The sequence below is a fragment of the Aedes aegypti genome, chromosome 3 (genome assembly GCF_002204515.2).
Source record: "Aedes aegypti strain LVP_AGWG chromosome 3, AaegL5.0 Primary Assembly, whole genome shotgun sequence".
Taxonomy (NCBI): domain Eukaryota; kingdom Metazoa; phylum Arthropoda; class Insecta; order Diptera; family Culicidae; genus Aedes; species Aedes aegypti.
The window spans coordinates 341,645,852-341,672,088 of record NC_035109.1 but is presented as its reverse complement, the minus strand read 5'-3'; the positions used below and the strand labels follow the sequence as shown (position 1 = coordinate 341,672,088).

The window sequence follows — 26,237 nt, the reverse complement described above, 5'->3', positions numbered from 1 at the left end:
AGTGGAGGTTTGCTTTGGGTACGGATGCACCGCTACAGTGAGTGCCAGCCAGTGCTGCATGATTGGCCAATTTTATTGATTTGCGAAAGGGTTCGGGAAGAATTCGCCATTCAGTGGCAAAGTGCACGTAACTTTTCGGGGGGATTTATTTCCCTCTGTGAGAGGAATGGAATATCATTGACTGTGCAACTCTTTGTTCTAAACTTGGATGGTAGTCCTGAAAAGGACTGATTGGATGTTAGATACTGTTTTACAACAGTACGGTTGCTGTCCCAAATTTACTTCTTGGCAGCGGTCTTCTTCGCGGCAGCTTTCTTGGCTGGGGCAGCCTTCTTCGGTTTTGGGGTCTTGGGCTTCTTGGCGGCGGTCTTGGAAGGTTTGGTGGCCTTCTGCTTCGGAGCAGCAGCCTTCTTCACACCACCGGCCTTTTTGGCAGCCTTGGCACCAGCAGCTTTGGCTTTCTTGGCTGCAGCCGGCTTCTTGGCTTTCTTCTCGCCGGCTGGCTTCTTGGCCTTCTTCTCCCCAGCTGGTTTCTTGGTGGCCTTCTTCTTCTCTCCGGTAGCCTTCTTGGCCTTCTTCTCGCCGGCCTTCTTCGGTTTCTTCTCACTGGCGGCCTTCTTAGCTTCAGCCTTCAGCTTGAACGAACCGGAAGCGCCGGTGCCCTTGGTTTGGACGAACTTGCCCTTCTCGACGCCATTCTTCAAGGCCTTCTTGAGGAATGGGGCAAGCTTGGCGACATCGCATTTGTAGTTGGCGGCGATGTACTTCTTGATGGCCTGCAGGGACGATCCGTTGCGTTCCTTCAAGGTTTTGATGGCAGCAACAACCATGTCGTTGACTGGGGGGTGGGTCGACGGCTTCTTCGGCTTGCCCTGTCCCTTGGGGGCCCTTGGCTTCTTGGTCTTGGCTGGCGAGGCAGCCGGGGCTGCGGCAGCGGCTTCAGTGGCAACTTCAGACATCTCGATAGGTAGCTAGAGTAACACTCACACGATGGCGATAGTAAACGAATGAATGACGGAAATTCTGGCAACAGTGCGGTGTTCGATTTCGTCGTCTGTGTTAGGGATGCAGACATGGTCGTCCACTGGATGACTGTTCGCGAAATATTGTACATATTTTTGGTAACACCTTTTTAAAACGCATTTTTCCGGTAATCGCACTAAGTATTTGCCTGTCTAGTATGTCCGTTTGGTGAGTGCATGAGTCTCGCTAGCAGCCCGTCATCGCCACATCGGGCCGGTTTCGCGAGAAGCACCGCTGAGACATGTCTTTACAGCACCCGTGCGCCATATGGTGTGGCTTTGCTCGATAAAACAATCAATAGTAACTATTGAAACAATACCACCCTGCACGGCGGTGGTGAATTTGGCAACATGAATGGTTGCTCTTTGCGGTGACATGCGGGTATAGCCAGTATGCCGGTGTCTAATGGCCCCTAATGAGCCTCAAACAAAGTCATTCCCAGTGCCGACGAGCGATGTTACGCGTTTGGTTTTAGTAAACTTTGAACAATGTTAATTTGATGTTTTTCATCAAACATACCGAAAACTTGGGCTCGACTATGACGTCAGTCACACGAGTTTGTGCCATTTTGTCCGGAAAACAATGTCACCAAACACTAATCACCTTCCACCTGTGCACTGTTGGTTGGTCGAATGTGTGCAAATTGCTGGCATTTGCCTCAGCCATCGGCGGCAACTGCATTGGAAAAGGACAGTGCACGTGCTACTATGGATCTAGTTTATCTGAGAATGTTTTACTTCAAGAAGCAAGCAAGCAAAGCAAGCACCCTCCCTGCGGTGGAATCTGCAAATGAGCTAGTGCGAAATCTGCCCGAATAGGCATCGGTTTTGCTAGCTGCAGTTGCATCGAATGAACATTCCATACAATCTCTTCTGGCGGCAGTAGTACCGGACATGTCGCGCTGAATTCGCGACAAATTGTTCTCGGAAGTCCCTAACATGCCCCACGGCACGTGTTCCCGGTGTAGAAACTGCACCCTACACTCCCCCGATCGAGATATATTTTTGTGTACAGTGCCCTCAGGGGCTGTTCAACGTGTCTGTCCGTGCTAGTACTGAGCAACACCCGAGCCAGGAAGCCGAATGGCAACCACACAACGTGTCATGTCACCATCATTCGCAAATTTCATAACGCCAACAATGACCATTTGCAACGCGCCCACCACCCATTGTTTCGTTTGACCCGTTACATCTCGAAGACACACCACCCACCCATGAGCTATGTGAATGGGCCCCATCAATGGGAACTGATTGATGGCATTATCGAGCTTATCCGATCGATAACATTTGCATCAACTCGTCCCCTTAATGCTACAACTAGATAACTCGAAAATCAAAATTTTGAGATGTGCAACTTTGAAAGTATGACCGTTTAACAAGGTGATGGTTAATCGCAGAGATTATGATTGAAAAATAATCTTTAACTTGTGTATTTTGAATCACACGCTTAAGACCTGTGGATATTTTGCAGATCTAATTAAGAAAAATGTTTTGACATATTGAAGTCAAAAATTTCAAATTTCGAGTTATCTAGTTGTAGCATCAAGGGGACGAACTGTTGTTCGATAAACGTTATTATGATAGCCTGAACTGCTGGGATGCTCTTACGAGATCGTTTGTAATGGGACGCTAGAAAACATAATGAGCTTCTTTCCAATACGTTGAGAAGAAACTTGTCATCATGCCTGCCTAGCTAGCTAGTCCTATGATGTCAAAATTGTCTAAACTACTAACATGCAGCACAACCGATAGCAAAAATGAAGTTGTTAAGGTGCAACATGGCAATCAGCATAAATATTGAACTTTAAACGTTCTGCTAGTGAATGAAGTGTGGTTAAGGTACAACATGGCTGGCACAACATTTTTTTTTGACGTTGGATAACGTCCTTCGGCAACATATTATGGGGGTACAATTTCAAAAAACGAAAAATTGAGCATGTAACGAAAAATGGTCAGGTTTTGACCGCTAATAACTCAGCCATTTGTCGATCGATTTTCAATATTTATTCATCAATCGATCGGAAATTTATCTACGCGTCGATTCAAATGGAGGACACTATTGATTATTGGCAACAAAATATTGAAAAATCGTAAAATGTTGACCCCTTTCTTATCTAACCAATCACGTTCAAGCACATTTTTGGGTTACGCTTCCCACTATAAAAGCGCACCGGTCCTGCTTCTTCCCTCAGTCTTCTTTTTGCGGTCGGACTGTGCACACGGTCGGGCGAGTCATTTTCGCTTTGCCTTTGCACCCGCCGTCACAGTTCAATTTGTGTCGTCGGAAGAGGAAGACGCAAGGTTGATTTGCGGCGGCGATGACGATGGCTTGGGCGCTTCTCCGAGCAGTGAACTACTGCCGCTCGGAAAAACGTCCAAGCCGTCGTCATCACCGCCGCAAATTTATCCGCGCTTGCAGATTTCGACTTTGAATTCAGCATCGGTGGTCAAGAAGCAAGCCCGCTAGGAACGAAATACCACAGGCCCTCTGAGTTGCTGATCCGAGGAGCTGCTTCTAACCGAGCGTCGGACTTGTGAAATCGCTCAAGATTTTAAATGTGAGCATCGTTTGCAGATTTCGACTTATGCCCGGTAATCAACAATCCGTTGCTCTTGTGCGCCATCCACGTCACGTCATTTAGCTGGTTCGTCGTATAAGCAAATCGGCGCTTTTCAGGGCCATCAAATGTGTTGAAAAGAGTTGAAAGAATAATATTTTCGACCTTATTACATCTTATATTTCTCAATCAATCTCACAGCTTCATACAAAATTTAATTTGTCAGGAATAATTGAAGGCACGACAATTTGATACTGTATTCGTGGACGCTGCTGCAGTGCCGTCACAACATTTCACAACGATTGTAAAATAGAGTGGCATTTCCAACAGCTTCTTAGACTTGCCATATTTTATGAGAACATATGTAACAAAATTGCGACATATTTAGAATGCTTCTGAAAAGAAATTCTCATTGAACAATTTTCATCATTTTGGCACCCATGGATCAGAAATTTTCCTTCATACAAAAGAAAACTATTGTTTATCAATAGCTAACCATTGAATATTAGGAATTTTTCTACGAATCGACTCCATTAATTCGTCCCCTTAATGCTACAACTAGATAACTCGAAAATTAAAATTTTGAGATGTGCAACTTTGAAAGTATGACCGTTTAACAAGGTGATGGTTAATCGCAGAGATTATGATTGAAAAATAATCTTTAACTTGTGTATTTTGAATCACACGCTTAAGACCTGTGGATATTTTGCAGATCTAATTAAGAAAAATGTTTTGACATATTGAAGTCAAAAATTTCAAATTTCGAGTTATCTAGTTGTAGCATCAAGGGGACGAATTAAAACTATTGATTTTCATGAATAAACTATTGAAAAACTATAAGGGTACATCCCTATGGGGTTGTACGAGCTGGTGACGTAGGACCACGATGGTTTATGTAACTGAATTTGATGTCATTGTTGTTGCTCGTTTTGACTTCATACTGTTTTCAGTGCTCGAAACTTTCGTAAATATTAATGCATATAACGATTTGCAATTTGGTCAATCATTCGTCATATTTATCTATGAAAATGTGAAATTTCACTTCAGGATGTATGATCATTTTGAAATTATATTAATAACCTCCTCTGAAATATACAGTAGCATTGGAAAGAACAGTAGTGATTCAGTAGTAGATCCAGTCATCGCTTTGTAGTTCTTATGGTTTGAGAGAAATATTATTCATTGCTTGGCAATGTAATAAATTAAGTCGGAAATATTACTCCGATAACTCTTTTACTTACATGTGGTGGCCCTAAAAACAGCCAAAGGCTTTGTTAGCACGAATGCTGTTATAGATAAATGACACTACAGGATATTATCAGTTGATTGCCATGGTTAAACGAAAAATCCTCAATGCAATGCAATGAACAAGTTCTCTGCTTATACGACGAACCAGCTGAATGTTTCGTCGTGTGGATGGCACACATCAGCAACAGGTATTGGACCACACGGCTGAAGTCGAAATCCTAAAATGTAGCTCAAGTTTGAAATCTCGAGCAATTTCACTAGCCGGACGCTTGATTTGTTTAATAATAGTGGTAATGGTACCTAACAGGCTTGATTCTTGACTGCACCACAGATGATTAGTTTGATTTTGACGGCGCACTGGTTGCGTTCTTCTCGCCCGATGAGATTTGCGGTGCTGATGACGATGTGCGCTTCAACAAGCGGCTTTGGTCGATTTTCTTCAGCCATCTCGAACAAATTAGGGAATATTACACAATCAACTCTTTAAAACACAATTGTTGGCTCTGAAAAGGGCCGATTGAATTGTTGAATTTGCGTAACACGGACACACTTTGACGGCGCACTGGTTGCAATCCTCCTCGCCCGATGAGATTTGCGGTGCTGACAAGCGGTGCACTTCAACAAGCGGCTTTGGTCGATTTTCTTCAGCCATCTCGTACAAACAGCTTGCCTCTGGTAGCGAGGAGCTGAGCAGATTTGGAGGAGCTCTTACCAGCTCGAAAGCGAAAACAGAATGAAACCGAATTCAACGAAGGAGGGATGCTTTATACCCTTAGAATAGCAGGTGATGCTCCTCCTTTCAAATTCTTCGTTTTCTTATCTGGGAAATAGGCTGTATGAAACTGATGTCTGGGTAAGGGATGTACAAGATTAGCATTATGCTGTTATTGCATCCCGACGGCACTGCAGCAGCGTCCTCGGAAACATCCTCAAATTGCCGTATTGTCAATTATTCGTAATAAATCAATTGTTGTATGCTGCTATGAGATGAATTAAGAAATTATAGCAAGTATGTGGTAAACACATTAGGGAATATTACACAATTAACTCTTTAAAACACATTTGTTGGCTCTGGAAAGGGCCGATTGAATTGTTGAATTTGCGTAACACGGGCACATTTTGGCGGCGCACTGGTTGCAATCCTCCTCGCCCGATGAGATTTGCGGTGCGGATGACGATGTGCGCTTCAACAAGCGGCTTTGGTCGATTTTCTTCCGCCATCTCGAACAAATTAGGGAATATTACACAATCAACTCTTTAAAACACAATTGTTGGCTCTGAAAAGGGCCGATTGAATTGTTGAATTTGCGTAACACGGACACACTTTGACGGCGCACTGGTTGCAATCCTCCTCGCCCGATGAGATTTGCGGTGCTGACAAGCGGTGCACTTCAACAAGCGGCTTTGGTAGATTTTCTTCAGCCATCTCGTACAAACAGCTTGCCTCTGGTAGCGAGGAGCTGAGCAGATTTGGAGGAGCTCTTACCAGCTCGAAAGCGAAAACAGAATGAAACCGAATTCAACGAAGGAGGGATGCTTTATACCCTTAGAATAGCAGGTGATGCTCCTCCTTTCAAATTCTTCGTTTTCTTATCTGGGAAATAGGCTGTATGAAACTGATGTCTGGGTAAGGGAAGTACAAGATTAGCATTATGCTGTTATTGCATCCCGACGGCACTGCAGCAGCGTCCTCGGAAACATCCTCTGATTGCCGTATTGTCAATTATTCGCAATAAATCAATTATTGTATGCTGCTATGAGATGAATTAAGAAATTATAGCAAGTATGTGGTAAACACATTAGGGAATATTACACAATTAACTCTTTAAAACACATTTGTTGGCTCTGGAAAGGGCCGATTGAATTGTTGAATTTGCGTAACACGGACACATTTTGACGGCGCACTTGTTGCGTCCTCCTCGCCCGATGAGATTTGCGGTGCGGATGACGATCATCTCGAACAAATTAGGGAATATTACACAATCAACTCTTTGAAACACATTTGTTGGCTCTGAAAAGGGCCGATTGAACTGTTGAATTTGCGTAACACGGACACATTTTGACGGCGCACTTGTTGCAATCCTCCTCGCCCGATGAGATTTGCGTTGCGGATGACGATGTGCGCTTCAACAAGCGGCTTTGGTCGATGTTCTTCAGCCATCTCGTAGCTTGCCTCTGGTAGCGAGGAGCTGAGCCGGTTTGGAGGAGCTCTTGCCAGCTCGGAAGTCGAAACGGAATGAAACCGAATCCAACGAAGGGAGCATGCTATATACCCTTAGATTAGCAGATTATGCTCCTCCCCTTCGTGCTCTTCTCTTTCTAATCGACCAATCTGGGAAATGCATATGTGCCAATAATGAGTTGGACTTAGAATTACTTGATAATTGCGAAAAATGATAATGCGTGAGAAATTGGTCGAACATGAATGAAAGGGTTGACAATTACTAAATATTCAATAGATCGCTATTGATAATCAATAGTTTTCTTTAATATGAAGGTAAATTTCTGATCCATGGTGCCAAAATTATGAAAATTGTTCAATGGGAATTTCTTTTCAAAAGCATTCTAAACATGTCGCAATTTTGTTACATGTGATCATTTTCGTAATCGAAGTGTTCTCATAAAATATGGCAAATCAAAGACACTGTCGGAAATTCCACTCTAGTTTACAATCGTTATGAAATTTTGAGCACTCACCCCGACGGCACTGCAGCAGCGTCCACGAATAGTCTCAAATTGACGTGCCATCCATTATTCATAACAAATTAAATTTTGTACGAAGCTGCGAGATTGATTGAGGAATATAAGATGTAATAAGGTTGGAAATATTATTCCTTCAACTCTTTTCCACAAATATTATGGCCCTGACAAGGGCCGATGGCTTTCTTAGCCTCGATTCGGTTACAGATAAATAGCACTACGGGATGTTATCAGTTGATTGCCATGGTCAAACGGGGAATTTGCTGAATGGTTCGTGACGTGGATGGCGCACAATAGCAACGGGTATTGGATCCCCGGGCACAAGTCGAAATCAGGAAACGATGCTCACTCGATGCTCACACGATTTCACCAGTCCGACGCTCGATTAGCAGCATCTCCTCGGATCAGCAACTCTGGGGGCTTCTGGTTTCTGGTTCCTAACGGGCTTGCTTCTGGACCACCGATCACGAGTCGAAATCTGTGAGCGCGGATAAATTTGCAGCGGCGATGACGATGGCTTGGACGCTTCTCTGAGCAGCAGTAGTTTGCCGCTCGGAGAAGCGCCCAAGCCATCGTCATCGCTGCCGCAAATCAATCTTACGTTTTCCTCTTCCGACGACACAAATTGGACTGTGACGCGGGTGCAAAAGCAAAGCGAGAATGACTCGCCCGACCGTGTTCACAGTCCGACCGCAAGAAGAAGACTGAGGGAAGAAGCAGGGACCCATTTGCTTTTATAGTGGGAAGCGACACCGTCGAAAAGTGCTCGAACGTGATTGGTTGGATAAGAAAGAGGTCAACATTTATCAAATTTTCAATAGTTAAACAACAAAATTCACTTATCGGATATATTACTTACGATGCGTACATATATTTCTGATCGAATGATACTAAAATCGTAATAATTGGTTCATAAACAACGTTCAAAATCTCCCCTAATTTCGTTACATGTCTCATTCTCCGTACTTTTAAAGTGAAATTTTGAGCACTCACCCCGACGGCACTGCAGCAGCGTCCACGAATAGTCTCAAATTGACGTGCCATCAATTATTCATAACAAATTAAATTTTGTACGAAACTGCGAGATTGATTGAGGAATATAAGATGTAATAAGGTTGGAAATATTATTCCTTCAACTCTTTACCACAAATTTGATGGTCCTGACAAGGTCCGATGGCAGATGAATAGCACTGCGGGAAGTTATCACTTGATCGCCATGGTCAAACGGGAAATCCTCAACGCAAACAGCAACGGGTAGTGGATCCACGGGCACGTGTCGAAATCTGGAAACTCGAGCGCTTCCGACGCTCGATTAGCAGCAGCTCCTCGGATCAGCAATTCTGGGGGCTTCTGGTATCTGGTTCCTATCGGGCTTGCTTCTTGACCGCCGATGCTGAATTTATCACGGGTCGAAATCTGGGAGCGCGGATAAATTTGCGGCGGCGACGACGATGGCTTGGACGCTTCTCCGAGCAGCAGTAGTTTGCCGCTCGGAGAAGCGCCCAAGCCATCGTCATCGCCGCCGCAAATCAATCTTGCGTCTTCCTCTTCCGACGACACAAATTGGACTGTGACGCGGGTGCAAAAGCAAAGCGAGAATGACTCGCCCGACCGTGTTCACAGTCCGACCGCAAAAAGAAGACTGAGGGAAGAAGCAGGGACCCATTTGCTTTTATAGTGGGAAGCGACACCGTCGAAAAGTGCTCGAACGTGATTGGTTGGATAAGAAAGGGGTCAACATTTATCAAATTTTCAATAGTTAAACAACAAAATTCACTTATCGGATATATTACTAACGATGCGTAGATACATTTCTGATCGAATGATACTAAAATCGTAATAATTGGTTCATAAACATCTGAGTTATTAACGTTCAAAATCTCCCCTAATTTCGTTACATGTCTCATTTTCCGTACTTTTAAAGTGCACCCCAATATAGAAAACAAAGACGTAGTCCTACGTCAAAATCGATAAATATCATGTCTTATAAAAGCATATTTTTCTTGTGTATTCCTAGCACAGACATCATTGCTCGATATCTTAGCCACTTTCGTCATGCAAAGGGAAACGCCCCTTTCGGCCTTCTTCTTACTCCTCTTTATTCTATCGTGTTCAGTCGAAGCCAACCCGCGACATCAGTCAATCGTCGACCAGCAACCGGAGAAGGACTCCTATCGGAATAAATTTTACACATTCGTCGCTGCCGCTGCTTCTGCTCTTGTTTATTCTCAACCCAAGCTAAATGCTGCGGGTGAAGTCGCTCATCATGGCCATGGGCATCCAGCTACACCATCAAATTCGTGGAGAACTCGTCTAGAAACCTTGAAAATTGCCATCGGAGGAGTGAGCAAACCAACGAAAACAACGAAGCACAAAATTACCGACTGCATTTCGATTTAATCGTCTTCGGTAATCTTTTGCTGTGTTTCTGTCTAACAATGGATTGATAACCCAGTTCGATCGACGGTGACTAGCCCCAACCGTCCTTTTCAGGACGACCATTTCATTTTGAAAGAGTTGTGAGAATTTTCTACCGTGAAGAGTGACATTACTGGTGATTGGATGTGATTGATTCAGATTTTGGTCAGTAATTTGCATGCAATCATTCATCACGGCTAAATAATGCTTCTGGAGAATCACAGTGTCAAGAAATAAAATTCCCATTGTGTGCGCGGTCAAGTAAATCGCGAACGGCACTTGAATTAAGAATCTATCACGGTTTGCCTCGCAATTAGTGATGATTGAATGATGCCGTTGTCGTCTTCGCATGCTAGAGCGATCAGTATCAACTTGGCGAACAAAGAGCTAAAACTTATCAGCAACAGCTTTGTTGACGTTTTGATTTGGTAAGAAATTGTCGATCGAACCGAAATACACACACAGAGAAGACTGCAAAAATGCTAACGCCGCCCGACCCGAGCGACGGGAACCTAGATAAACTTTGTTTGCCATTTATCTCCGTTGAAAACTTATCATTCGAAATTACAATTGATAACTAAATATTAATTATTCAATAGTGGCCCTGTAAAGGGTTGTTGTTTGAAATTGTGCTTCAATGCAATTTAAGCGCCTTCGCCACGGATACGACGAGCCAGCTGGATGTACTTCGGCATAATGGTGACACGCTTGGCTTGGATCGCGTACAGGTTGGTATCCTCAAACAAACCTCTGGAATCGCAGAACTGAAAATTTAATGGGTTGTGCACTACATATATATAATGCTAGTGATACATTTTTCGCATCGATATATTGAGTGGTACTTGAGATTAACTTTTCATATGGAGAGGGTGATTAAAACACCGTCCCGTGGCCTTAATCAAGAAGTCCTGATCTATTTCACCGCCAGCAACAACGATTGCTGTGGCGCACAAGATTCGCAAACTCTGCACCTGTTATGATGTGGAGCTGGGCTTGTCAGATGATTATGGTGATCAGCGCAAAGCCGAGATCACTATAATGAATTGTCGGGCTCTACTGGTTTGCTTCTCCATTTCTCCGGATACCACAATGAAGCAGAAGAAGTTCTTTATGGTGCGAAACTTCTCCGAGTATCAAAAGGAGACCATGCCAATCATCGTGACAGGTAATTTCAACATCGATTTGAGCAAAGAGGAGAACACAGAGTTAGCGGACTTCATGGACAAGAGCCTCAACCTCACTATTCGGAATCCACTAAAGCAACCAATCTTAGTGGATCATGAATGGACCTAACGTTCAACCGGTATATTTGGAGAGCAAAAGATACCGCTCATGCTTCATCTTCCATCGACCGGTTCTATCGGTGTTGAAGTGTTAACCGGACCAACCAAATAATAACACTCAATGTCCATAATAGATCAGAATTAACATGCAACAAATAGTTTGAAAATTGATCAGATTTTTTGTCAGTACCTAGAAATCTTTCATAAGTTCGTGACGGTCCTAAATCAGGAAATAGAAGAAGCTAACGTTATCCAACGTCAACTTGGCGGTCGTATCTCGGAAACAACCTCTTACTTTTTTGCAATCAGCAGAAATGTTGAACGTACGAAGTGGATCTTCTTGTTTTAAATTCAAACTGATGGAAAAACTTAGATCTAGGGTTTTTTTGTGAACAGATTTTTCCCTATACTGCTTAACAATTAAATTCCTATTATTTATTACGCAGCTGAATGGGGATCCAAATCTCTGCAACTGTAATCGTTATAATTAATCAATACTGAAACTGATAACATCGAATAAATAAAATGAATTGAATAAATTCAAACTGATAAGAGAGGGGGGTGTTGTCACGTATGAAGTCACCGCCGTGGCACTACCTCAGTCGGTTCAATAGTGTGATAAAACAGTCTAGTGTCAGATTTTCAAAATCAACTCTTTTTCGGGATTGAAATAGTGGCCCTGAAAAGGGCCTTTTGGTTTGGTGTGATTGAACGCAGTGTCGGTCGTCATTTACTTGGAGCTGGTGTATTTGGTGACGGCCTTGGTGCCTTCCGAAACGGCGTGCTTGGCCAACTCTCCCGGGAGCAGAAGCCGGACGGCGGTTTGGATTTCGCGGGATGTGATCGTCGAACGCTTGTTGTAGTGGGCCAGGCGGGAGGCTTCGGCGGCAATACGCTCAAAGATGTCGTTGACGAAGCTGTTCATGATGCTCATGGCTTTCGACGAAACGCCAGTGTCGGGGTGAACTTGCTTCAACACCTTGTAGATGTAGATGGCGTAGCTTTCCTTCCTGCGCTGCTTCTTCTTCTTCTTATCGCCCTTGACAATGTTCTTCTGGGCCTTGCCGGATTTCTTCGCGGCCTTTCCGCTGGTTTTCGGTGCCATCGTGCTGCTAACGTTGTTTTAGATTCCAAACGAAAACTGAAACTGATGCCCGACCGAACCAGTCGGTTCTCTTTATACCCGTAGAATGGTGAGCGCTGTTCCGCCCCTTCGCTTCGTTTGCTACTTCATCCATTTCGTTCGTACCATCCTAGTATGAGTGCAGCGCAGGGCTACGCATGTATAAAAGATACCCTCATCCGGTGAAATCACCATCAGTACCGCTTACGTACGCTTCGTGAACGTTTGTTTCTCAAGTCCACTCAAACTCAACCACAAAATGTCTGGCCGCGGCAAAGGAGGCAAAGTTAAGGGAAAGGCAAAGTCCCGTTCCAACCGCGCTGGATTGCAGTTCCCAGTCGGTCGTATTCACCGTCTGCTCCGGAAGGGCAACTATGCCGAGCGTGTCGGTGCCGGCGCTCCAGTCTACTTGGCTGCCGTTATGGAATATCTGGCCGCTGAAGTGCTCGAATTGGCAGGAAACGCTGCCCGTGACAACAAGAAGACCAGAATCATTCCCCGTCATCTGCAGTTGGCCATCCGCAACGACGAAGAATTGAACAAGCTGCTGTCCGGTGTTACCATCGCCCAAGGTGGTGTTCTGCCCAACATTCAGGCTGTCTTGCTGCCGAAGAAAACCGAGAAGAAGGCATAAGTTACTACACTGCGTGCATCAAACCAAAAACCGTCCTTTTCAGGACGACAATATCCAGTCCACCGCTAGAGAGTTGTTGTTGAAATATTGCAGATTTATCTAATTTAGCCACAGAGAGGATCGATGAAGAGATATCGGCCATATTATGACCATTTCTGAATCAATTCCTAGATTCCGCGGGGGAAACGTTTGGGCTTCTTAAATGTTCTGTTCGGGATACCTCGAACTTTCGATTTTTGGAGTTCAATTTGCCGAAACAGAAACATAAAACATTGAAACAGCCAGCCCTGCGTGAGCTGTTCCTGAAGAGAGAGGAGGGTAAACTGTTCATTCCAGTTCCTGCCCCATTTTCTACTATCTACTGCTTGACAGTAGAAGAGTTGATGAAGCAGGTAGTATTTAAAAAACTTATATTATTTATTCGAGGAAAGGCTATATCAGGAGCTCCTAATATTGAGGGAATCAATCAATTTCCAAACCCCACAATTATAACTATCATAGGGGTGTGATTCAAAGTAAACAAGCCAAAGATTACGTTTCAATCATACGGTCAAACTTTCAATGTTGGATGTTCGAGTTGTCTAGTTTGTAGCAACAAGGGGAGGCGAGCTGGGAAAGCTTCTGAATCCGGAAAAAGAGCATAAGAAGAAGGGGAAACATACGGCCGGTACCAGAGAATGAAGTCCGCGCTGGAGATGCACATTCAAAAGTGTGTGCAAAGCGAAGCATGAAGGGACAACTCGAGTTGTCGGTTGGTTGACGTACCTCCCCTCATCAGTGTTGAGAGTATGATCGTTCGGTGGTCAAGGGGCTTTAGGAAGTAGTTCCCCCAGGGGAACAAACAGTTTTAGGTACACTGAAGGGAAAATTGCTCACACAACTCTTTTAGGGAATGCTCTAGTGGCCCTGAAAAGGGCCGTTTTGTTGAGAATGGCAACTATAATGCAGACCGAATTTAAGCGCGTTCTCCACGGATACGGCGAGCCAGCTGGATGTCCTTGGCATAATGGTGACACGCTTGGCGTGGATGGCGCAAAGGTTGGTATCTTCGAAAAGACCGACCAGATAGGCCTCGCTCGCTTCCTGCAGGGCCATGACAGCCGAGCTCTGGAAGCGCAGATCGGTCTTGAAGTCCTGGGCGATCTCACGAACCAGACGCTGGAATGGCAGCTTGCGGATCAGCAGCTCAGTCGACTTTTGGTAGCGACGGATTTCACGCAGAGCAACGGTTCCTGGCCGATAACGGTGAGGCTTCTTGACACCTCCGGTGGCTGGGGCGCTCTTGCGAGCGGCCTTTGGGTAGCCAGCTGCTTGCGAGGAGCTTTTTCCTCCAGTAGACTTACGAGCAGTCTGCTTGGTACGGGCCATTGTGTTAGATGATGATTAATTTGCTTTCAATCCAAACGGATCAGTTGAAAACGCAGCGACAGAATGAGGGTCAAAAACCAGGCAGTCCTCTTTTATATGCTCATATCGATGCAGGCAACCAATCGGAAGCCACGGGAAGAATAGAACAAGCAAGAGAGGAAAGAAGAACTCAACCCTCGAGTGGGTATAAAAGTGGCCGCTAGTGTTTGGCGCAGCCATCATCAGTTGCGTAATAGTTTTCGAGTGAATAAGACGTGCGAATCGGAAGCTAAAAGAGAAGCGAAAAGGAGAGAGACCTTAATTTTCGACGGTGCCACCGTCAGTGTGTGAAAGAGTGTTCAATCGCGATCGTGTTGCAATCTCAGTGAGCGTTGGCATTTGCGTTGCGTGAGAGCAAAGGAAAGACGAAGAAGTGAGCCGGAGTGATTCCGTCGGCGAGCTGCAGTGCAGCAGGCCGTTTGCGGGTGTGTGAAAGGAAAAAGGCAAAAACGTGAAAAGTTTGTGGGGGTCGATCGAATTGATTTCGCCAACGTTTGGCAAGTGCCCTAAACGAATTGGTTTTTGCGGTGCGTGGAAGGAGAAGATTTCCTCTTGTGCGTGAGTGAAGACAATTGATTGTCTGGAGTTGTGATTGTGAGAGCTCGGCCTGTTGGCCATGGCGGCTGTAAATGCCGCTCCCCCCGGGGGGAATTCCGGTAACGGGAGAAGATTACCGGAATGGTTGGATCCGAACAGTAATCACGGACAATTAGTGGTGTTGTCGATGGTGGCGAAAGACGGAGGAAAGTTCCCGGACAATCCGTTCGTTATCGGGCGGTCGCTGGAACATGCCGCCCGGTGGAAAACTGGACGAGACGTACACCGAAAACAAAGGTTCGCGGTACGTTTTGAAAGTGCGAAGTGGAAGCGAAAGTGCAAAAGTTGCTGCAGATGACGGAGCTTGATTGATGGCACCAAGGTGGCGATTCAATTGCATCCGACGATGAATTTCGTCAAATGCGTTGTCAGCTGCCCGGAAGCGATCAACATGAGCAAGGAATTGCTTGAAACGGAGTTGAGCAGCCAGGGCGTGACGAATGTCCACCGAATCACACGACAGGATGGAAAGGTAAGAGTAAATACCCTACCCTTATTTTGACCATCAGTGGAACTGTTATCCCGAAGCATATTTGGTTTGGTTCGCTTCGAGTTCCCACCCGTGTGTATTATCCCTCCCCAATGGTTTGTTACAAGTGTTTCGCGTACGGTCACACAAAATTGCGTTGCCAGGGGCAGGAACGGTGTCGAAATTGTTCGAAAAGTCACCCAATCGATCTCGAGACCGGCTGTGCATCGCCTCCGCAGTGTTTGCATTGTGGCGAAGGGCATCAGTCGAACAGCAGGAAGTGTAAGGTGTTCCAGAAGGAGGAGGAAATCATCCGGATCAAGGTTAACACCGGCGTGTCGTTCATTGACGCGAAAAAGGAGTACGACCGGGTCCATTGTGAAAAATCGTATGCCGGAGTTTCCGGGGCTCAGATTCGATTGCATCAGGACGAAAAGGATCGGGAAATTCAAGTTTTGCGGGCTGAAGTGGGAGCGGATGAAAGGAGTCGACCAGGAATTGGCGAAGCTTCCGAAAAATCGTCGAGGAGCTTTCGACGAAGAAGCATAAGCGGAGCAAGAAGGAACGAACGATCCAAGTTTGAAGGTAACCGATTCGGAGATGGAGGCAGAAAGAAATCGACAAGAAGGACAAGTTGGCGAAAAGGAAGCAGCAAGGAGGATCCGGAGAAATCTCCCCTCCCTACAAGCGGAATACGAACGGGAACGATTCGGAAATAATGTCGGGTAGCAACTACGAATCGACGGGAGCTATTGGTGGCGAGGTGATTTCACCTCTTCCTCAAAGATCCAGATATGGCCCAACGAAACCGCAGCCAAGCCGCATGTAGCAGTCGAAGTAGTGAACAGCATAGTTTGTAGCCCCCCAAAAGTGTTTGCAGTGCAATGGAACATTAACGGCCTTAAAGGTCGACAGGATGAACTTTTATTATTAGTGCGTGATAATCCTCCTGTAGCTATCGCTCTGCAGGAGACTAAAAACAGTGACAATTTGTTTCTTGGGCGCTTCCTCCGGGAAGAATACGTATGGTTTAATCGTGTGGATCCGGAAAACAGCACGGTGCGGGGCGTCGCTCTTGCGGTGCGTAAATCTTTTGATCCATCTCCCGTGGTATTGGACTCTTCCATACCAGCAGTAGCAGCAACGATCCATTATCCAATAGAAGCCACTCTGGTTTCTCTGTACATCCCTCCAGATAAAATGACTGTCCAAATGGTGGAAGACATCTTAGCGTCGATTGTGCTGGCAAGCAAGTATCCGCTAGTGGTGATGGGAGACCTCAATGCCCACCATGAGGCTTGGGGGTCCAATAAATCAGACAATAAGGGGAAAGCAATCCTAGAGTTCGTGGTTGATCACGACCTAGTGATTTTAAATTCCGGACAAGGTACCCGATTAGATCCTGTCAGCGGAAAGTTGTCTGCAATCGACCTCACCATTGTATCAACGGAGATTGGGGTATAAACTGAGCTGGATAGTGGATGAAGATAACCGAGGTAGTGATCATTCCCCGATTATAATATCCGTTACTGGAGCTGAAGTTGCTAAGCAGACTAAAAGGCGGCAATGGATGTACAACAAGGCGGATTGGAAGGGTTTTGAGAACTCCATCGAGAGGAAAAGTGACCGGTTTTCCAGCATCGCGGAGTTCACCAAGCTAGTGAAGTCAAGTGCGGAGAAATTTATTCCTCGCAACCAGCTCGAATGTTGGGAGAAAATCGGTTCACTGGTGGAGCCCGGAAGTGGAAAACAACGTGAAGTACCGGAGGAAAAAGCTACGTAAGGTAAAAAAGCTACCCGACCATCACCCGGACAAGACCGAAGCTGTTAAAGAATTCCAGTTAGCGAGAAACAACTGTAGACGAGTCATCAATAAAGCGAAGAAAGCATCCTGGGACGAGTTTACTAATTCGTTCAATCCAGACACTCCAGTGAGCCTCATCTGGCGGAACGTGAAAGCGTTGAGCGGGAAGAATCAAGTGACGGCACCAACCCCTTCGGCTGAATGACGTGTTTTTGGAGGACCCCAAAGAAATCGCAAATGCAATGGCTGATTATCTCGAGCAGATATACGGACCTGAGGAGAAAATTGCGGCCGAGCCCATGGGCAGATATTCCCAAAATTGAAGGTCTGTTCAATAGGGATATTTCCATGGAAGAGCTGTTGTGGGCAATAGACCAAGGTAAAGGGCAATCCGTTGGGCCTGATTCTCTCGGATACCCAATGTTGAAACACCTCCCGTATAAGGCTAAAGTTGGTTTCTTGAAACTTATCAATGAGGTTTGGAAGTCGGGAAAAATTCCACATGAGTGGAAGGAAGGTACGGTTATCCCGTTGCCCAAACCTGGTAAAGACCCCAAGATCCTCGGCAATCAACGTCCCATCACATTGATGAGCTGTGCTGGGAAGACGGTAGAACGGATTGTCAACCGACGGCTCGTTGAGGTAATTGAATCAAACCAGCTGTTGGATCCACGACAATATGGGTTCCGTCAGGGAAGAGGCATCGATATGTATCTAGCGGATCTGGAAGCATGCGTTGACGAAGCTCTAGGAAAAAAGCATCACATCGACTTAGTTTCGCTGGACATCAGCAAAGCTTACGATCACATCTCCAACAAGGCAATAGTAAGACAGCTGCAGAACTGGGGAATTCACGGAAGATTGATGAAGTTTGTTCAAGACTACCTCAGAGATAGGTACTTTCGAGTGGCAATTGGAGGGACCTTCTCTGACAGGAAGAAACAAACCAACGGCGTACCACAAGGATCAGTGCTGGCAGTGACTCTCTTCGTGATCGGCATGAACTCGGTATTTGGCAGGGTTTCGGAGAGTAGTACATCGCGTGTGCTGCGGTTCTTTGTTTATGCTGACGATATTGTCGTAGTCATCTCCGGTCTGAACCAAAAGGCAGTCAGGAAAAGGTTCAAGAAGTCGTTTCATGGATAGGAAGCTGGGCCAATGACAGCGGCCTTAAAATTGCTGCTGAAAAATCGAAACACCTGCACATTTGCCAAAAAGCTGAAACACGCAAAACCTTCCAGAAGTGAAACTAAATGGAGCCAGCATACCACTGGTTAAAAGTACCAAAGTGCTTGGGGTGACGATCAACAGCAGATTCGACTTTAAGGAACATGCAGTGCAGGTCAAGAAGGAGTGCCAAGTCGAACATCGTTGCTTCGGATCATTGGACGCCGATCCGGCGGAATAAGGTCAACTTTGCTGTATATCGGAAAGGCACTAATAATTCCGAAGATATTTCACGGATGGGGCATAGTAAGTCGGAGCAATACACAAGCAATGAATATTTTGAAACCCGTTTACAACGATATGCTACGAATTGCTTCCGGTGCGTTCCGGTCTAGCCCAATAGTAGCAATTTGTGCGGAGTCTGGCGAGCTGCCTTTTGAGCACTTGGCATGCCAGATACTAGTGGCAAAAGCTTCGAAGTTGGAAGAGAAAAAGGCCTTAGCAAACCACTTAGCGAATGGCCAATGTCTACGCGTGCGAAAGTTATGTTTGAAGAAGCGACGGGAGAGGAATTGCCGCCCGTAGCGGAATTCCCCCGACCGCTGAGAAAAAGCTGGGCGTCTGCGGAAACAACGGTGGACTGGACTGTCAAGTCCCAGTTCAAAGTAGGAGAAGCCACCAGCAAAGCACAAGCACTATTTATCGATTTAGCGAGAACAAGCTACGTAAACTTTAAGCATGTTTTCACTGATGGATCGGTAGACGAAGAGGAACGAGTCGGGCTGGGCATATACTGCAACGGAGAGGAGCGGTGTGCCCGTCTGCCGACGGGTTGCACGATTTTTTCGGCAGAAGCGAAGGCGTTACAGCTTGCTGTTCAGTCCGTTGAACCTGGAGAGAATGCTGTCATCTTCACGGACTCCGCGAGCTGTGTGGCAGCGATCGAAGCGAACACCACCAAACATCCGTGGATTAGAGCAGTGCAGATTGAAATGGAGAAGAAGAACGCGGTGATTTGCTGGATCCCTGGACACGTAGGAATTGATGGGAATGAGAAAGCGGATGCATTAGCGAATAGTGGAAGAAGAGAAGAAGTGCGGGATCGACAGGTACCGGCCGTCGATCGAAATAGTTGGAGCAAGAAGATTCTGGAGTATGTGTGGGAAGGGGCCTGGCACCGAGAACGATCAGTGAAATTAAGAAGAGTGAAACCATCAACTGCTGCATGGAGGGACCGAAAGACTCGTAGTGAACAAGTGGTGCTAACCCGATTGCGTATCGGGCACACGAAAATAACCCATGGGTGGTTGATGGAAAAAGGGGAGGTGCCGAAGTGTCAGCATTGCGGCACAATAATTACAGTGGAGCATTTGCTCATTGAATGCAGGGCATTCGAAAAAGTGCGTAAGGAGATAGGACTCGAAAACAGTTTGGGGGAAATATTATGTTACGGACAAGAGAGGGAAGGGAAAGTGATCAAGTTTTTGAAAGAGTTGAAGCTTTTCAATCAAATTTAAAAAACTATGGGAAACGTTGAATCAAAAATGTAATGGACAACAATGTAAAAACAATGGAAAAAAGGTGAAAGAAGTAAATAAATCTGTTGATGAAAAAGAACTGTGAAAACAATCAAAAGTGTGAAAAGGGAAAAAACATCAAATGCATGCGAAACTGTCAATCGTCGAAAATATGAATGCGATTCTAACAATAAAACTGTTTTACACTCCGTAGATGACCGAGAGGCGAATGACCGCTTTTGCGGTTAAAGCCTCGTTAAACCAAACAACCAACCTTGGCGCAGCCATCAGTTCCAGTACTACCGTCGTCGAACACAGAACCAAATTCATCCAAAATGACCGGCCGTGGCAAGGGAGGCAAAGGACTCGGAAAAGGAGGCGCCAAGCGTCATCGCAAGGTTTTGCGTGATAACATCCAGGGTATCACCAAGCCCGCAATCCGTCGTCTGGCTCGTCGTGGAGGAGTCAAGCGTATCTCCGGACTTATCTACGAGGAAACTCGTGGTGTGTTGAAGGTGTTCCTGGAAAACGTCATCCGTGATGCCGTTACCTACACTGAACACGCCAAGCGTAAAACCGTTACCGCTATGGATGTTGTCTACGCTCTGAAGCGTCAGGGACGCACCCTGTACGGTTTCGGAGGTTAAATCGCATTCCAAAGTTTCGCTCTTCAAACGGCCCTTTTCAGGGCCACCAAACACACTCATCAAGGAGTTGATACGACAAATGTTCACACACTAAAAGCAAGGGTAATCTAATGGGACAAGCACTACACGCTTTTGCAGTCCGGCGGTGGCGTGGCTTGGGGAGAAAATTCTCGTCTCCGATTGGAAGACACCATAAAATGCCAATATATATATATACATACATAGTCTAGTCTAGTCAGCACTGTCATTTCCCGGGGTGGCACTACTGTTGTTACTTACTTGTTGTACTTCGGTCGGTTCGAAAACAACAACCGCTATGATGCCACGCCGGTGAAATCCAGTGCGTGCATCTTTCCATACCAATCTCACGTGCATGCATCTCAACTCCGGACTTCAGTGTCAGGTACGGAACGCTCGTCGTACCACTCCCTATTACCTATTACCACTCATCAAATTCCATTAGGATTGCGTTAGGAACTTCTTAGTTTGCCTCGCTCGGTTCCACAATGCGATGGACGAACAAATATTTCATCATGTTCCACACTGTACCTTATGAGAAATGGATGCGGTTGCAATCAATATTTACAAGCACTGGAATTGTGTTCGCGCACCCGAAACGAAACGAAGGGAAAACGAATCACCGAACCGGGTGAGAGACGGGAATTTGAATCCACCGACGGGAAAAAACCGGGAATTTGAGAAGGTCACCGGGAAAATCGTTTTGAACGAACATTTCCAAGCTTCGAATCTACAAACCACAACAAGCATTTATGACTTTGAACAAATCAGTTTCATTGAAATGTATTGAAAGTGGATGATGAAATGTCTACCGTAAAATGGGGTGTTTTCAAGCAACTTCTAGTATGTCAATAATTAAACAAAGGACAGCCCTACTACAGTAAGGACCCGATTTTGTCAGCCCCTCGATGAATTTTAGGCTGACCAAATCGGGTCATTTTATTTTGTTCCCGTTTTTCAAATTTCGACATGGTTACATGGACTTTTAAAGAGGGTACGTGGTAAAACATGACGATACCAATTTTTTGACAAATCTGAAATTGGCTGACAAAATCGGGTCAGTACTGGATTCTCTCGTCGCGTGCCAAACACAATTATGAGGATCCTATGGCAGATTTCTGAGATAATCATGAAAATGTGTGATTTTTGACGTAACTGCAAAACAGGGTTGTAAAGGAATTTGACTTTCGCAAATGAAACCATATTTTGCCAACAACAAAACATAATCTTTTTGATCAATAACTTTGATGCTTTCATTCATTTTCATAAGTTATGCTCAACCTCAATCAGATAATACATCAATATTATCGAACTTGGAACTCCTGCAAACGCAAACCGTTTTCTTTTAACTGCTAAATCTTTCATAGTTATTAATCTGGAAACTGTCAATACTTCGTAAAATTGTCTTGAATTGTTTTTGAGACTTAAATGCAACAGGATCATAACCTATATACCGTTAAGTCACCAGTCACCGTGCGGCCTCCATTCACCGTGCACATATACAAATTCCTACAGAATATTCATACAATTTTCACAAATCATTCTTTGGTCAGCAAAATAAGATAAAACTGATGAAACGAACTAGTTTTTGCCACAAATAATTTTGAAAAACCTAGTTTATGTAGACAAAATCATGTGAATTCTGTTTGATAACGAGATATTGCAACAATCTTAGTAGAAACGCCAAAAAATCACATTTTTTATTTTAACGATAGAGTATGAAATTTTTCAAAATTTCAACAAGTTTTCACTGTGGATATTATTAGTAAGATGTATTTCATCGTATGAGCAATGAGATTTAATGCAAATTAGAATTTTTATTGTGTTTCAGTCGAAACCCAAATGCACGGTGAATGGATCCTTTTCAATATATATGGATCCTATTACCGTGTATAGTGTAAAAGGCATGAAATTATGCGATAATATTAGATTTATTGTTATGTCGTCATTAAACTACTTCATATTTAGAATTTAAGTGAATATGGAATGGTTTGGACAATACAGTCAAACCTCCTATAACGATTTTAATTAAAAAATAATAATTTAGCCAATTTTTAAACTTTGTATAGTTTTTATTGTAAATGAAGATTTGAATACTCTTAAAAATGAATGCGCACACTACTAGCAACATAGTTGCTCCATTAACAACGTTTCTTCAAGATACAAAATCAAATCATGACGAAAACTATACGCACGGTAAATGGTGACACATAGAACGGTACGAGGCGACCTTAACATGACATTTTCAAACATAATTTTTGACTAATTTTTTGTTATGCATCACTAGTTTTAGATTTTTCCCTGAATTATTATATAATTGCCCGCTACGTAGTGGTATTCTAGTACGCTTCAAATTATTTGGAATAGTTTTATATTTTTTTGAAGTGCAAATTTTTCTTAAATGCACGGTGAATGGTAGCTTGACGGTACAGTTAACTCTCCCTAACTCGATATTGAAATTGTCTTGAATTGGTTTTGATACTTGAATGCAACAGGATCATAACCTATATATTTGCATTTGCTTCTTTGAATGATTGTTCTCCTTCGTCTTCGAAAATAGCCCCTATTTGTTTTGCTGGTCTGCTCGATAGGTAGACAGTTTGACAGTTCGATAGGTAGATTTGGTTTCACTCTTCGCGCAACTCGGGTGCCTCTGAGAAAAAAAAAAAAAAAAAAAAAAATCCCATATTTTCAGGGCTAGACATTTTAGTAATATTCAGTAACAAACAAAATAGTCCCCTTAACCTTTACAATGCAGTGTTACTTCACGGAACAAGCCTAAAGTATAATGGAACATATATCGGCATAAATCGAACGAGTTTTGTAACTTGGAAAAAGTAGTAGAAAAGATAATCCCCTAACACCCCGCTAACTTTCAAAAAGAAACTTTTTCCATAAGAAATATTAAAAGGCGAAATCTAGATAACATTTTCAAAAGCTTTTGTCTGCGTTGTGATCTCAATTAAATATACTTATGTTCTGGGTTACTCACATAGTTTTGTTAATATTGTTTCATTGTTTTGTAGTTAAATCTTTTTTGCCAATAAAATTCTTTCAAAAATGGTTTGAATCGTTTTCAATATCTAGACTCCACAATACCTAATATTAATAGATATCCCCGATCACATAATGCAGCTCACAATCCTCCGAACAAAGCAAGCATTTCAGATGACTGATATATCGACTTCCGACGTTTTTGTGACTTTTCAAACTTGATGGAGAAGTTCAATCCCTTAAAACCCCACGAGTCCTTAACACCCCATTTTACGGTACTAACTTCTTAAAAAGGTTTCACTTTTCTCAATAATTAGCAATGTAGTACCAAACAATGTTTGTTTGATTTTTTGAGCTTGGCTCTAACTTTTTGACTCAAGAGTTTGAAAGAAAAGTTTACTAGCCTAAAATAATCTTGCCGAAAGTTTTTGCACTCAAACATATTGGATACAAAAAAAAATCCTAAGTTGTTGAATATTCATACCACAATAAATCCAGATTTCCTTGGGAACAGCATTTTAAGAGTTTCTAATCTCTCATTAGTTAACTAATCGATTACAAATTGAATAGGTAAGGTAGATGCTGCTACATGTGTGGGTTTGTTTTATTTTTTTTAATTCACCCTAGATTTAATTACTTTAGAGAAACATCAATTTAATGAAACACTGATTTATTTTGGCATCTGGAGTTTGGCATCGGCCAAATTATCTGAAACTCGGCAGTAAGACGCACTTGAAGAGCATAATGTTGATAAATAGCAGTCAAGGCCTTCCTTAGTGTAGTGGTAAAGTCGGTGGCTACAAAGCAAACCCATGCTGAAGGTGTCTGGGTTCAACTTCCCAACAAGCCATGTGAGCAAAATGGTCACATAAAAAAATAAAGTGAGAAGCCGGCCAAGAAAAATGAGAAGAAGAAGAGGCATTCGCAAAATCCCATGTGCGAAATAAATCAAAAGAATGAGCACAAAAAATTTTGATAATGAAGACGCGTTCACTCCAACGGAAATGCTCCACGTGTAGTAACAGCGGCGGAAGTAATTTACCGGTTTCAATTTGAGTGTCAGGAGCTCAGGGCCAAATTTTCGAGCCGCAAATTTTTCTCGGTGCACGCAAGCAAATGGCGGCGGTGCTCACTCTCTTTCTCTCGTACCCAAACTGCGATGGGGATGTGAGGCGTTCGATTCGCCAATCACGCTTAAAATCAGTTACACTGTATTGATTTGCTCTCATCTTTGGAATAGTGGAACAGCATTGGATTACGAAAATCAAACATACTGAGCAAGGTCGACCCATTGGCCCCGAAAGATTGAGATTTTCAGAAGCCAATCCCTGGGCTTAGTATTTTACTGCCAATTAACTTAATTTGCAACATCCACAAGAGTAATTTGATTATTCCGCAAGGAAAATAGTGGCAGTTCGCTCATACTGGATCAGCTGTCAAGATTACTTTGGTTATTAGCAGCAAACTGTACTTGACCGCTCTACTTGGGATGTCGATACTCAGCCTGCCCAGTAGGTCCGGTACGTACGGACCTGTGAACTAGACTATCGAAATGCATACATTTTGCATTTTGACATACGAACGCTTTATGTTTCGTTTTAGCATCAACTCACATCCAGGCGTCGGTAGGCGCGTGGTGTACGCACAGACCTAACGATCGCAAGGTCCTTGGTTCGATTCCAGGTTGCTGCGAGAAACATTTTTTGTTGCCAATGTTTGGTTTCATAAGGCAAAGCTATGAATTTCAACCCGATTTATTGTGGCGAATTTTCATAAGTGCATCCAATGTATTTCGATAGTCCATTTGCCTGAGTGTATTAAAAACGCACGGGCCTATCGATCGCAAGGTCCTTGGTTCGATTCCAGGTTGCCGCGAAAACATGTTTTGGTTTCACAAGGCAACGCTACGAATCTCAACCCGATTTAAATAAGGCTCCCCCAAAACTACGCGACTTTTTACGGCGACAGCGACACGATTTCGTTGTTGTGTCGCTGCAAGCACTCTTCTATGGAACCATCTTGACTGACACGACGCGAATCGCTGCGAAATCGCGACGTTTTTTTGTCGCTGTCGCCGTAAAAAGTCGCTTAGATCTGGGGGAGCCTTTAAGTCGATAGACTTCTTCAAATCCTTGAATCATTCGAGTGTATCAAAAGCTGTTCCTCTAGTGGAGGTTTGCTTTGGGTACGGATGCACCGCTACAGTGAGTGCCAGCCAGTGCTCGCCTACCTGTCCGGGCTTTACAGTTGCTGGCAGAGAAAGGGGTGCATGATTGGCCAATTTTATTGATTTGCGAAAGGGTTCGGGAAGAATTCGCCATTCAGTGGCAAAGTGCACGTAACTTTTCGGGGGGATTTATTTCCCTCTGGAAATAAATGGAAATGGAATATCATTGACTGTGCAACTCTTTGTTCTAAACTTGGATGGTAGTCCTGAAAAGGACTGATTGGATGTTAGATACTGTTTTACAACAGTACGGTTGCTGTCCCAAATTTACTTCTTGGCAGCGGTCTTCTTCGCGGCAGCTTTCTTGGCTGGGGCAGCCTTCTTCGGTTTTGGGGTCTTGGGCTTCTTGGCGGCGGTCTTGGAAGGTTTGGTGGCCTTCTGCTTCGGAGCAGCAGCCTTCTTCA

At 44.2% G+C, this 26,237-nt stretch overlaps 5 protein-coding genes and 1 pseudogene across 5 annotated transcripts in view; 2 read left to right on the top strand and 4 right to left on the bottom strand.

The window, feature by feature from the left end:
• Positions 1-130: 130 nt before the first annotated feature.
• On the bottom strand, positions 131-2,374 carry LOC110679031 (histone H1-like). The gene has a single exon (XM_021852954.1). The coding sequence runs from the start codon at positions 957-959 to the stop codon at positions 279-281; it is 681 nt and encodes a 226-aa protein (XP_021708646.1). The 5' UTR covers positions 960-2,374; the 3' UTR covers positions 131-278.
• Positions 2,375-11,902: 9,528 nt separating this feature from the next.
• LOC110679060 (histone H2B) lies at positions 11,903-12,395 on the bottom strand. Its single transcript, XM_021852994.1, has one exon. It carries the CDS (start codon positions 12,332-12,334, stop codon positions 11,960-11,962), a length of 375 nt encoding a protein of 124 aa, XP_021708686.1. The 5' UTR covers positions 12,335-12,395; the 3' UTR covers positions 11,903-11,959.
• A 216-nt stretch (positions 12,396-12,611) lies between these two features.
• Positions 12,612-12,986, top strand: LOC110678223 (histone H2A). The gene has a single exon (XM_021850842.1). The coding sequence runs from the start codon at positions 12,612-12,614 to the stop codon at positions 12,984-12,986; it is 375 nt and encodes a 124-aa protein (XP_021706534.1).
• Positions 12,987-13,923: 937 nt separating this feature from the next.
• Positions 13,924-14,398, bottom strand: LOC110678222 (annotated as a pseudogene).
• Positions 14,399-20,220: 5,822 nt separating this feature from the next.
• On the top strand, positions 20,221-20,641 carry LOC110677969 (histone H4). Its single transcript, XM_021850136.1, has one exon. The coding sequence runs from the start codon at positions 20,283-20,285 to the stop codon at positions 20,592-20,594; it is 312 nt and encodes a 103-aa protein (XP_021705828.1). The 5' UTR covers positions 20,221-20,282; the 3' UTR covers positions 20,595-20,641.
• Positions 20,642-26,100: 5,459 nt separating this feature from the next.
• The window catches only part of LOC110678221 (histone H1-I-like), a 1,903-nt gene continuing 1,766 nt past the window's right edge, over positions 26,101-26,237 (bottom strand). The window contains exon 2 of the mRNA XM_021850841.1: positions 26,101-26,232. Within this exon, the coding sequence (XP_021706533.1) occupies positions 26,101-26,232 (132 nt within the window). The remainder of the gene's footprint in view (positions 26,233-26,237) is intronic.

Coding starts and splice junctions, on each gene's coding strand:
- LOC110679031 (XM_021852954.1), bottom strand. CDS start 959: ATGTCTGAAGTTGCCACTGAAGCCGCTGCCGCAGCCCCGGCTGCCTCG.
- LOC110678223 (XM_021850842.1), top strand. CDS start 12,612: ATGTCTGGCCGCGGCAAAGGAGGCAAAGTTAAGGGAAAGGCAAAGTCC.
- LOC110677969 (XM_021850136.1), top strand. CDS start 20,283: ATGACCGGCCGTGGCAAGGGAGGCAAAGGACTCGGAAAAGGAGGCGCC.
- LOC110679060 (XM_021852994.1), bottom strand. CDS start 12,334: ATGGCACCGAAAACCAGCGGAAAGGCCGCGAAGAAATCCGGCAAGGCC.